At 45.0% G+C, this 13854-nt stretch overlaps 1 protein-coding gene across 1 annotated transcript in view; it reads right to left on the bottom strand.

Annotated features, from left to right (window-relative positions):
- The window catches only part of MTR (5-methyltetrahydrofolate-homocysteine methyltransferase), a 1960411-nt gene that overhangs the window by 1118904 nt on the left and 827653 nt on the right, over positions 1-13854 (bottom strand). Inside the window, exon 14 of the mRNA XM_069607970.1 lies at positions 605-745. Coding sequence (XP_069464071.1) covers positions 605-745 — 141 coding nt within the window. The remainder of the gene's footprint in view (positions 1-604; positions 746-13854) is intronic.

The raw sequence follows: 13854 nt of genomic DNA, 5'->3' as shown, positions 1-13854 counted from the left end.
GGCATTGTTCCAAGTACCAAATGAAAATCAAATGTAGCTATGGGCTCCAAGACGTTATGGAGCCTAACCCCCAAGAAGACATTCAAAATTGAAATGGCAAATATTACAGAGTGCCTAGACAGGAGGGTATAGGTGAAGGAGACAATTGAAGTGCCGCTCAGCCATCAAATGTGCTAGTGAGCAACCTTAGGACTCAGAATCCCAGAAAGCTCTGATGGCCGACAAGACACCCCCTTCAAGCTCATTCTTGCTATCAGGACAAACTATATCTAAATGTGGTTATGTGTTCAATGGAAGCATCACATGAATAAATCACTATATTCAGTGACTAATAGCAAAATCTTAACAATATGCATTTGGAGAATGATCATCAGTGGGTGAAATCTGTTAAATGTTCCATAAAGAAAATCTATTGATACAGCACAAATGCAGATGTTTTTTCACCATAAAGCAATTTAATTCTAGGCCAAGAACCAATCCTTGTACACGTCACTCTGAAGAACAAATACAAAATGCAACAGGAAGCAAGTCTCATTTTAGAAAATAAAGTAGACATGACAGAAAGCAATGGCACTTAGTAATAAAAGGGTAGGTTTGCCCACACCTTGGAAATGTCCGGTTCAGAAGCGATGAAGTTGCAAAATCTTGCCATAGCACTCGGTCCTTCCAGCATACCATCATCCATGTTGATGTCCAAGATCTGGGCTCCCATTTCAACTTGGGCTTTGGCTATACTCAGAGCTTCCTATTATAAAAATAGCAAAAGGCATACATTGAACACCTAATGTAACCACTAGGCAGGGTGTGATAAATGACATATTGAGAACAAACAGAATAATAGCAGGGTACTGCACAAAGTGATTGCAAAGTGGGGTGTTCCTACCTTCACTCAAAAATAAAACTATCCGGCTACCACAAAAACAGGATACTTGGAGATCTTACTTTTCCCCATGTTCAAGATAAATTCTTAGTCATCTATCAAGAATATTTCCTCATTGTCATCAGGAATATAGCAAAGTAGCTTGCTTTGAAAGATGCAGGTAGCCATCCCTATTATCCTTTTCTCCTCTCTGTAGAGCAGTGTATACCAGTATCAAACTCCTTTCCTCTCTTCCTTTGTGCTCCTTCTCGATGCAGCGCTGCATAAAACAGAGCTAAGATGACTAAAAGTAGCAGATACATATTCTGTGTGTGTATATTATATAGATTCATGGTTTCATTGGATTAAAAAAACATTAGTTAAGATAGACTGATATAACCGTCTTAACTACAGTTTTTTTCACTGAAAATCAAGTCAGTTCTACATCTTCTCTGGGACCTGCTATCCAATGGCGTTGACTGTGGCCACTGTCCACTCTGCATCAATTAGGACAGAAGGAGGTGGGCAACTGGCCATGGGCCATATTGTATTCACTAGTAAATAGTCTGATCCACATTCCAACTATTAGTCTAAAAGACCATGGCTCTAAAGTTTTGTGCCCATATCAGCCTCCAATGTGAATAACCAGCCATTGCAACATTAGACACAACAAAAAAAAAAACTTTTATCCTTCTTTCAATCCCATGGTATTTTCCCTCAGAATGTCTCGGACCACGGTCACCATGACGCAGCCGCATTGTCGCTGGAATCATTCCCACCAACGTTTTTCCCTAATATGGGGTAAAACACTCAAAGGTCTTGCCCATCCCCAGTGACTCCATGTGCATTCCTTTTTAGGTCCCCCAATTCTGCCTCTACTGTGCAATTCCCTCTTATCCTCTCCCAATTATGCCCTTCCCGCACTCTTTCCCGTGCCGCACATATTTTCTAATCTCATCATGCAATGTTCTCATTGAATTTCCACTTTAAATGATCTGACTCAAGACGTGTCCTCCACCCCTCACCAAAGTTCCATACTTTCTAAAAAGCCTCAGTGCTGCAATGCACCATGGGAGATATCTCTATCCGAACATTTGATGAATTTGTAATGCGCTAAACACATAACATGGGAGAGTAAACTGCATCTGGGCACATATGACAAACACATTCATGTTCATAAAAATAATATATCAGCCAAGCTTTAGCCTTGCCCGAACGATGGAAGAGAAAATGGCTGTTATTTAAATAAGAATGTTTTGAGAGCTTTTCGAAACGGAATAAGATCCGACATGTTGCAGAATTGAGTTCCAGCGTTTGGGGCCATGGACCGAAAAGTGCCAATCTGAAAATGAATGGGAGTTGGACAAAAAACATATTTCTTTCTTTGATTAATACTGTTTAATATTTTTGCACAAAATATGCTGTTTGGAGGGGCCTGTGACAGACTTCCCCCCCCAAATGTTTCATGTATACACGTCCACGAATCAAAAATGATCAGCAATAGAATTCTTAAGAAAAGTCAATGTAAATTGGTTTTATCTTAACTAAGGGGTGGCTATCACTGTCCAGTGATATATATATATATGCACATATAAAATCTGGATGGTTTTCACAATGCATTGGTCATCGAGCTCTGAATTAGAGGCGATTTTATTTCCTGTGATGGATACTGGATGGCGCTGTCGGAAGTGTGCCTTAGCTGAAATGGCTTATTTGAGAATCTGGGTCAACCTGACAGAGCAAAGACCAAAAAGAATTAATAGGACTAAGCTTCAAACTGGTCAGGATGAACTTTACTTAACTGGGTCTCCTTTTGACAGCCGAGTGAAATGTGGATCAATATTATTCAACAGCATTATGGCAGCCACATTTGTGCTTTACAATTGAAAATGTTTTAATGTTAATATGCCTAAGGTTTGGTCTGCTCAACATAGATTGATTTCAGAACAATCAACAATGTGTATGATGATCCACAGCTGGTTAAAACAGACAATAGCCAGACAGGCCACTTATTAAACATTTTTATACATTTAAACCTACTTGGTCAAATTGACTTTTGGTGACCAGAATTCATGCAAATCAACGATCAATCAATAGGTGTTAACTCTGACAAAATTGTACTTGGACAAAAAGGCAAGTAAAGACTCACTGGCCGACAAGGCAAAAAATGAGCAGTCAACTGAGTGGTCAGATTGCTTTCCCTCCTTAAATAAATGTGAATGAGTGTGGTAACCACAATAAAACCTGAAATACTAACATTTTCCTTGATTTTAATTCTAAGTGGGGAGGGGAATGCTGCGACTTAATGGCAGAGGCAAGGAAGAGGACAAGTGGAAGATCGTGCCAGAATGCAATCATGAGTTTGCAACATTACAGCTGTTGGAAGATTAATGTTTATAAAGAGGAGACTCTCTTCAAATTAACAGGATCAACAGAGTTTTATGTGGGATGGGTGGATGATACATTTGTGCCTTTGATGTGAATATCTTGTTGCTTAATGTGCAAGCAAGGTAAATGGTTATTGTACTGCTAACACAACCATGCACAGATTACTTTTATTAACTCTCAATCAATGTACTAGAAACTGCCCTCAAGGAAAACTGCTTGAATACTCTCTTTTGTGCACTGTACTGTCAACTGTGTACAGTATATCCACTGTGTATTCACAGAACTAGTATCCACAGCATACTAGGCCTCCACACCTTTCTTTTTCCGGATACTGGCGATTTTTGTTGAGGCAGATCCTTGAATTTTCTAACTACACTGATCAAGATATGGTTGCAGCAAATGCACTCAATTTGATTAAAAGAATACACAAGTTCCTAAAACCTCATTACTTTTCCGTTAGGGAAAGTAAACGGGAGGATTGCTATAGCAAAGGCCAGTACAGAGAAAGGACAGCAATGGCCACTACAGAGAAAGGACAGCAATGGCCACTAGAGAGAAAAGAAAACAGATTTGAGAACTGCCTGTCCAAACTCAGCAGCCATGTTGCCGAAGAGTAGTACTTAAGTGACGTAGGACGGGAAGCCCAAATGAGTGCCTGTAATAATGTGTCAGCAGGCACATACCGCATAAATAAAAATAAGACTGCTAGATTTATGGCAGATGGGAATGTATACTTTTCGGATATGCAGGAACCAACCAATGAATGCCTTAAAAGCATAACCACCACTAGCATTCATGCCATTAATGACAATTGGGTCACAGATCATGAATCCAGATCAATTATCCTCTGCCCATTCATTAGGAAACAAAGGTTTCTTGTTTTTTCGCACAAATTGTGAATGGTTTCTTCCTTCCAGGTGCATTAATCCTAGATCTAGATAATTAGATGGAAGGGGGGAGGATAAGTTCTATTCTGAGTGATTTAAATCAGCAAGCAGTATATGCATAAAAGAAAGATGCAACCACGTATAAATTAACCAAAATGACCATCTGCCAGAAAACAGTTCAAAGTCATTGGTTGACGCATGCTCAGAAAATATATAAGGTAACATGGCCAATTCAATATTTAAATTCCATTGCGGGTGCAATTCCCCGCCGGCGTCATCAAGATAGGTAAACCATCAACATGTCGGACTGTCATTTGGCAAAGAAAACGATTATTCTGGAGTGTTTTTAAGGCCCCCAAAGGTAACCGTGCATATCTTACAATGAGAAAACCAAAGAAACTGAATAGTCATTTAAAGTGCCTCCTTCAGTTCGATAATCACTGGAACTTGCAACACAGTGGTGGTTTCGATAAACAATTTCCTTCTACTATGTATAATGAACACTATTAGTGTCCTGCTCTGAAGTCATTCAATGGGATTAAAGACCAGCTAATGACTAGAAGCAGCACTCAGATTGCTGTCCTTACTTCCGAACTAACTTCGACATAAGATCACAAAATTTCTACTTGACTGGAAGGGGACCAGATGGAATATTACTCAGTCACTGTAATCTCAAATATTACATAAAAATGCAACTAAGCAGGGTACCTTAAAATCACTCGCACTACACCATTGCATTGTGTAAAGCAGGGGAGGTGGGAGAAAATTCAATTACTTAGCCTTTAGTAATTTTCTCCCTGTTAGATGTTCCTCTAACAGATTCTTCATCTAGGATATTCCATCTCCAGCAGCTTTTGGAAACATTCAACACCAGAGGCACAGGGCAGCTCTGCATCTGCTCATCTCCACTCCCTAAGTGCGATAGTGAGGCCAGTATACATAGAGCTACCATGCCCCATGGCCTCATTACCACCTATCTCCCCTCGCACTCAGCCACTGAGGAACTGCACAACAGACAAGGTGTATATGTTATCTGCCAAGAGGGGAACGTTGGGAGGGCAATGAGGTATCCTGTGGGAGAACACCCATCAGAAAGAACATTACTGAGAGGCAAGTCATTTGTTCTGCGAATGAATTTCATCATCCCACGAATTCCCCAACTATGATAGACTCCCAAAGCAGTACGTAAACCTGTAGAAGACTACACCACCTAAATCACAAACATTTGGAGGGCTGTTAAAAAAGAAAAAGCAGATGTCCTTCCCTGAAAGGTAATCTAAGTAGTAATATTTGGTAAAAGTGAGACACATTTGACTCCTTGCATATGTCCAAGAATGGGACCGTGCCCTTGCAAGGCAGAGGTGGCAGCAAGGCCTCTATTTGAATGATCCCAGAACGTGTAATGCACAGCATCCCCAGCCAGATCATAGTATTCCGAGATGACTAGAATAAACCACTTTGACAGGTTCAGTTTAGTCACAGCCACCCTGCCAGCAGAAGCATAACTCACCAAAAGCTATTCATCTTTCCTGGAAGACAGAACAACCTTAGACAGGAAGGACAGCCTCACTGTCAGTCACCTTCTTCTTGGAAAACACAATATAGTGCGGTTTATCTTAATGCCTGGAGCTTCCTTCCCAATCTCACGGAAGTGATAGCTACCAGGAAAATCACCTTAAGGGTGAGCAACCTAAACTAACAATGCAGGGGATCAGAAAGAGCTCCCATTAGGAAAGTCAACACTAAATTCAACTCCCATGCAGGAACAACAAATCGGCCTGGGGGAAGCTCGTTGCACAAACCCTGCATAAGATGCATAATAGTGGGACTGTGAAGAAAGAGCCTATCTCAGGGGTCCTTTTAAAGAGATGGCAGTGAGTTATCCCTTCACAATGCCAATGTGTAGGCTCTTCCAGGGCAACAAATGCAGAAAAACAAGAACATAGGAGGTAGAACAGGTGAAAGGGTTATAATCCCTGGTCCGACACCAAGCCGAGAATGTATGCCATATGCAGACATACATTTATTTAGTGGCTGGCCTCCGAGCTGAAAGGAGTAAATCCAGGAAATCGTCCGAAAAATCCCACTCCTTGTGGCTCAGACTGCTGAGGTTTGTGTGGAGGACCCACACCCTCGACTGGAAGAATAGGTCCACTCTGCTGACCAAGGAAGAGATAGGAGGGGCAATTATGTCCTTGCCGACTGGGAGGACATAACGAGTGGACTCCCTTACGAGTTCTATAAGGAATTTAGGGCCACCTTAAATTTTTACTAAAAGTTTATAATGAGGCATACAACAAGGGATGCCTCCCAAACAGCATGAGAGAGACAGTGATAGTCCCTATATTGAAACCTGGGAAGCAGGCGGACCTATGCGAGTCATATCAACCATTGGCAATACTAAATCAGGATGTAAAAATCCTTATGGCACTGCTGGAAGGATGCCTTAAAACAGGTTATTGGCACTTAACTCATGAGGACCAGACTGGTTTTGTTCCTGGCCGTAGCACCTATATGAATCTGTCGCCTGCAACATATCCTTAACCAGACTACTCCGCAAACCGCCCATTTGTAGTAGCATCACTGGATGCCACAAAGGCATTTGATTCAGTTTATTGGGGGTGGATGTGTGCAGCGCTGTGGGGATGTGGAATGGAAGAGGACTTTATTAGGTGGGTCAAATTGCTCTATTCTGCAGCCGTAGCGAGGCTAAGGCGGCAAGCAGATATCTGGGACTTGGGTTATACAGAGGGGTACCAGGTAGGGATGACTGTGGTCGCCTATGCTCTACATACTGGCATTAAGGCCACTGGTGGTCTTTGAGGATTGTGTTCTCGCAAGCGTGGATTAAGGTGTGAGGGTCTATGCATGTCATCTCCCTTTACACTGATGATGTTCTCCTATATCTGTGGTGTCAGGTATCTCCTTCAATTGGCAAAATGTGTGCCTTTTTTCCCTTGGTGAACTGCATCACTATGACACCACAGATTTGCCGGACCTGGGTCTGCTATGGGAGGTACACACGTTCAAGTACATGGGCATACACATCGCACACACTCCGGAGAGTTTGCACACTAAGAATACATTCAGAGCTGTGGATGGCGTGAGACGCTCCACGAAGTTCTGGAATATGCTGCCCTTTGTCGCTAATGGGAAGAGTGGCGCTGGTAAAAATGGTGGTGCTTCTGCGCTTATTGGACTCAATTGGCCAACGTACACTTTTTAATTGAGGCTGGGTTCTTCCAGCACTTGGACTCCATGATCATGGACTTCTTATGGGGATGGGGCAGACATAAAATAGCCTTGACCACCCTCTGCAAGACATATGGGGATGGGGGAGTGCAGTTGCCCTGGCTAGAACTCTACTACTTGGCTGCACAGCTTCAATATGTGGCTGGGTGGCTATCGGACAAACTGATAATGGAATCCACACTGATGGGGGGGGGGGGGGTCGTAAAAGGCCAGGCTGTACTCAAGAAAGCCCTGTGGGTCCCGGACTACTGATTTGGGCATGCGCTGTATTTGATCACTCTTGGTAGGCAGGTATGAGTAAGAGCACAGAGCGATACACCTGCAGAATCCTCTCTCTCCACATGTACCCTTGACGGCGAATGCATGCCTGGGCACCGACTGTCTGGTTGTTGCCAGGAGGTGGGATGCAGTGGGGCCCACTTCCTGGGGAGAGATGTAAAAGGAGGGGGGTGGGGTTCAGGGATTTTGCGAGAGTGGGGCAGGAGTCGTCTGCCGTGGTCCTTGCAGTGTTTTTTTCCAGCGTGGCAGCCTTTTTTCCAGCTCTACTATTCGAGTGAGAGTCTGCAGGAGCCAGCGTCCTGCACCAACATCAAAAACCGTCACACGCGTGAAGTGCGGCAGGAGTGGTCTGCCGTGGTTTTTTTCTAGTTTGGCAGCCTTTCTCCAGCTCTACTACTGGAGGCGGAGTCTGCAGGAGCCAACATCCTGCACAGACATCAAAAACTCACACAAGCGCGAAGTGACAGTGGGGCAGGAGTAGTTGTTACGCTCTCCTGGTATCCACTGGGACGCCCTATGCCCTGGTTGCCAGATTCACCCTGGACCCTTTTGATTTCTGGATGGTACCTTCTATGGAGGTCGGGCCTGAAAACACAGGAGGACTGGATTTAGGAACAGATTTCCCTTCCTCCCACCTGCCCCAGGACTCGATCTGATGGCCCACTCCTCACCTTGTTGTGATGTCTGGCGTGCTCTCCGTCCTGCCTTCTGTGCAGGGGCGCGTAGTTTTCTGCGGGTTTGAGCGACTTCACTGGTGCCAACCCATTCAAGTGTCTTTAAAGAGGTAAGTCTGGTTATAGCAGTCTTAAAATGTCCTTGCTTTCCTTTCTTGCCATTAATGTCTTTTCCTTATTTATTTATTCCTCCTTAGGTGCACGGAGGTTCGGTAGATGCGCAGCTTGGATCGGGCTCCTACCAGGATGATGGACACAGGACCGTATGACAGATGGTAGGTCAAGTGCGAAGTGCGGCGCGGTAATGTCTTCTTTTGCTAACCTGTATTCTTTATTCCTTTTCAGGTCGCGATGGTCTTTCTGGGTGTGTGAAGATTTCCGGAGCGTCGCTGGCCAAGAAATGCCCAGCCCGGTGAGGTTCTCGCGATTACTGCCGTAAATGCCGTGAGGAACCGGTTTTAACATTGTCCTTCTTTCTTTCTCCCTCCAGATGCTTTGTTCCGGTGAGTGCGTGGTGTCCCGATGGTACTGCCGACTGGATGGAAGGCCGCGAGCAGCAGGAAGATGGACAGTCGATGAATGGAAAGTTGCAGGTAAGCAGAGACTGCTAATGATTTTCTTTTGTCTCCTCTGTAGGTCCGCTGTTCAAGGATAACTGGTTTCTGGTCTCTGGACACGAGAAGCGTCACGCTGCTGGCTGCAGAATAACGCGAAGCACGTTCTGCAACTTGGGTGTGGTTTATATAGCCCTCTAGTAAAGTAGTCCAGGTAAAGTAGTCCGGGCTACCACACCCAAAACACTGCACCGCACAGTTTGGTTCTAGGAACTAGGCTGTGTGGGTGCCTCCATGTTGGCTGCAGGCCTCCAATGAAAAAGTAGTCCCTTCAAGACAGTGTTCCACCCCCAGGACTGACTCCAGGAGAGTCTATGAGTAGAGAGCAAGGCCCATGGGGCCCCAGGTGAACCTTGAGCCTTAACTCTACCTGGCATGTGACCATGCCAGTGGGGTTTTGGGTCACGGGTCGTGACATTAGTCTGCTGTGGTCTGTTGGAGTTTATGGAGGAGAGCACCCACCACCCCCGACAGTTTGTATGTGCTTATCAGAATCCAAGGTAAGACAATCAGACACTCCGACATAACTTGGGCATAGCTTTATATATGTGTGCTGTTAGCGGACAAAGAACTCTGAACTTTTCTACATCAACCTGATTCCCAGGGCCAGCAAGATGGGGGAATTCTATCGGTCCCTTCCATCTACATTACTCACGGTGACTGAGTTATATGCCCCCTGATCATTTTTTGGCTCAAGGGATAACCCCATAAAAAGTTCATTTCTACTCACTGCTGTGGCAGTGGCTACGAGTTGACATTGGGCTCTTTTTCTCTTTCTGACCGTCACCGCCACACCACGCTTTTAATTTCTCTTTGTGCTTAAACAGTGTGCAGCGGAGTCCAGTTAGATAGATATCTGGCGCACTTTGCCCAACCTGTATCACCTGACACCCTGAGAGGCAGCGGATGACAACAGGATATAATCTCATTTGCCCTCATCGCCTTCACCTATTTTCAACACGCTCAAGCATCCGTGCCTCTCTTCCGTCTGTATGGTGGCCCCAGGAGTGGGTTGGGGGGTTTTGGGAGGGGGGGGCAGACTAAATAAGCCCCTCTAGCCAGCCAGCGTGCCCTGGGCGCTGCATTCTAGCAACTTGTTTTTTTTTTTCTTCATTTTTTCTCCTGACAGATGGTTGGTCTGAACGATCTTCTGCACTGTCAGTGGCAGAACTGAAAACGGAACATCACCACCTATTACTATGCTGCTGTCTGGACGACTGAAGTTCCACTACTGCAAACCTATTGTTGATGCTTTGGGAATATCCAATTCTACAAGATCCTCAGGTGGCCTAACATGTTTGGCAACTTTTAACATTATTCTATGTTCTTCAAATGCAATAGCCTCACTGTAACATTACAACATTGACTGTTTTGAATTTGTGGACATTTTTTATCGTACTTATGAACTAACTTTGCTCTGCACTTTTTTTTTCAATCAAACATTTGATTAAAGTATTCAAACATATTGACATTGGCATTGTATTACGCAATCACACAATTTGACACAGATAGCAATCCCACATGTCAGAGTGGCTGCAGGTTGTCTGAGGCACTAGTAATAGTTACTTTCCCATGCGACCCCCTGGTCATAGGTCGATGAGCCCCGGACCCCCCGTGCTGCTAATTCAGTCCTCCTTGGATCCAGTGCGTTAGAAGGGGCCTTCTGGTGAGGCACTGGTATTTTTCGGCATAGTCCATGAATGGAGCCCAGGTGTTCAAAAAATAGTTCAGGTTACTGTCCGAATAGCTGTTACCTTTTCGGCCACGACAATTTCCCAACACTTTGACTACCATAAAGGGACAGAGGGGCCAGCCACGTTTTTCCAAAGCCTGGCCATTGCAATTTTCACCGCTAGTAGGAGATGTGTGCAGAGCTGCGATAACTGCCCTCATAATGGGAATTCCCCTCCCCCGGTGTCCCCCAGGAGCACAATTCCAGGATCTCACGGAATTGCCAGACCAGTGATTGCCTTTATGTGGTCTGTCTCTTCCCTCCAGTATACCTCGGCTTTCGGGTAGGTGTATTAAGGAGCCATTAGCTGGACACCCTCTCCAACAGCTTGGGGGAATTTCGGGATTGGCTTTGTTTAGCTGAGCTGCGGTAACGTAATATCTATAACAGAATTTGTAGCCTCCTTCCCAGTTTGAGATGCATTGTGTGCTTTTGTGTAGCCTGGACCAAATATTACCCCATTCCTCGATCTCCATCTCTCGGCCTAGGTCTCTCTCGTTCTGTCCAGCAGGCAGTAGAGAGTTGAAACTCTGCCCTTGTGGGCGGCAGATAGTAGAGAACTCTCAAGTGCCGTTAATTTTTTGACACCATATTCCCTGACCGTTCTGTGGGAGACCCAGTGTCGCAGCTGGACATAGTTGAATCTTTCATTCTCCCCTACCCAAACTTTTCTTAACACCGTTCGAATGAGATGGGGGAGCCACCCTCTAACATATGTGACAGCGTACCTAGCCCTCCCTCCATCCATGCTGCTAAGACCTGCGGGGGATTACCCTGGGAGTAATCAGGGTTATTCCAGATGGGGGGTGAGTGGCCCCCTGGGGCCCTTGCCACCCCATTTTCACACTGTTGTCTTCCAACTGTGAGCAGTCACAATTGTTGCTGAGAGAGGGCTCTGATTTGCGCTTGCTTTTTTTGGAGGTAGGTGAGGGAGCTCTGACGGGGGAAACGGGGCACCAGGCTTCCTCTAAATGCTTCCACAAAGGCTGGTCAGCGGACTGGGACCATGTTTATGCATGGGAGAGTTGGGCTGCATGTGCGTATCTAGTCACATCCGGGACTCCGATTCCACCCAACACCCTCCCATAGAGCATAATCCTTTTTTGCTATTCTGGGTCTCTCCCCCACCCCGAGATTCATTTTAGAATATTTTTCTGTAAGGTGATCAGTTCACTTGCTGGGACATTTACCGGGAGCGCCGCACATTGGTATAATAATCTGGGAACCAGATACATTTTTACCGCAGCGATACGCCCGAACCAGGAGATTTGAGTCTCAGATCTCGCTGAAATTCATCCAATAGTTGGGAGTAGTTACATGAATACAGGCAAGAGATGCCCCTAGGGATCCGCACCCTGAGGTAATCAATCGTCGATTCGACCCATGGGATCGGTAATGTGGGACTGAGGGCTAACTTTTGTTTTTTGGTGAGATTGATTGCTAGGGCTGTGGATTTGCCTAGATTCACCTTGAACCCAAAGACCCGGCCAAATTCCTCAATTTCCTCCCATAGGGGCCCCAGGGATGTGTTCAGCGCCATCGCTGTGATGAGCACATCGTCTGCGTATAGTGCAATTTTATACTTGTGTTCCCCCACCGTGAGCCCTTTTATTTTTGGGTTTTGCTGAATCCTGTTCGCAAATGGCTCCATGGATAAGCGAAAACCAGTGGTGATAGGGGGCAACCTTGCCTGGTGCCTCTGGTTATGTTGATCAGCTCAGATCTAGCACCGTTCACGCAGAGCTGCGTGGTGGTGTTGTGATAATTAGCCATAACCCATCTTGAGAAATTTGGGCCGAACCCAAAGTGCGCCAATACCTCCCTGATATAGTCCCAGTCCACCAGATCGAATGCTTTTTGCGTGTCCAACGATAGTACTGCCATCCCCTCCCCAGGCCTTGGACACGCATTCTATAAGATCTATGGTCCGTCTGATATTGTCTTGTGATCCCCTAACCAGGATGAACCCCGTTTGATCGTGGGCGATTATGTCTGGGAGATGCATTCTCAGGCTTGACGCCAGAATGTTTGAGAATATGTTCACGTCATTATTCATAAGGGCTATGGGTCTGCAAGAGGAAGCCTGGTTTGGATCTTCCCCGGTTTTTGGACTAGAATCGTTAACGACTGCGCCATTGATTTAGTGACTGAGCCTGTGGACAGAACGGAGCTAAAAAGGGTAGTTAACTGTGGGGCAAAGATGTAGGCGTAGGTTTTATAAAATGTTGCTGTTGTGCACTTTTAATAGTGGCATTATTATCTTTTTTTTTTTAGCTAGCATTCTATATATATATATATATATATATATATATATATATATATATATATGCCAAATTAATTAATTCTGTTTTTATTTGCTTCTACTAATTTCCAGTTTGCCAAGGGCAGGAAGACAGGCACTTGCCACCACACACTATCATAGGCAGGACCGGCCGGAATATTGTGGCATACATCTAAACCCATTACCTACTTCCTAGTACCCTACCCTGATATTGTCCAATCCATTGGACGGCATTTTATTGTATTAGTTAAAGGAGGGGTACTCCACCTGCACATCCCGCACTTTTGCATTATTTGTATCTTGCATAGTTTGCACCCTGTGGATTCTGTATACCACAGGCCATAAATAAAATTAAGAAGAGTAAACCAAGCCAGATTGGCACAAAACCGAATGGGGGCCCATACCTCCCACCAAACCTCCCATAACTACTATTTAAAACAAATGGCAGGTAAAATTGAGGAGAGAATCATTAACACAGGGCAATTGAGGTCGCATTCTCACAACCAGATGCAGTGGTGGGTACTTCATTAGTTTCACTGTGCTCAAACACGAGTCCCACTACTGTATTGGGCTGCACTAATTCACGCGAACTCGCAGGGGCACCAAACCTCCCTAGCAGGCCAGCAATGGACTCCGTTATGATCAGGCATAGTGCACCAGAAGGGAGCACGGAGTGTATCAAATTGTCACATGCATTACTTGAATAGGGCGATAACTCCATGAACTCAGCATCCAGTGATTTCAGAATCCTGGAAGACGTTTTGGATAAGAAGCTAGCCCCTGTACTTAATGCCATCACATCTCTCAAAGACTCCCTTAGTATCTCCCTCACTGTTCTGGATGATCTGATTAGGGGAATGAAAACAAGCAGTAGCCAATAATTGCATG

This window comes from Ambystoma mexicanum, chromosome 4q (genome assembly GCF_040938575.1).
Source record: "Ambystoma mexicanum isolate Mex_15411 chromosome 4q, UKY_AmexF1_1, whole genome shotgun sequence".
Lineage (NCBI taxonomy): Eukaryota > Metazoa > Chordata > Amphibia > Caudata > Ambystomatidae > Ambystoma > Ambystoma mexicanum.
Note: the sequence above shows the minus strand (reverse complement) of the source record. Positions and strands in the feature narration are given on the sequence as shown.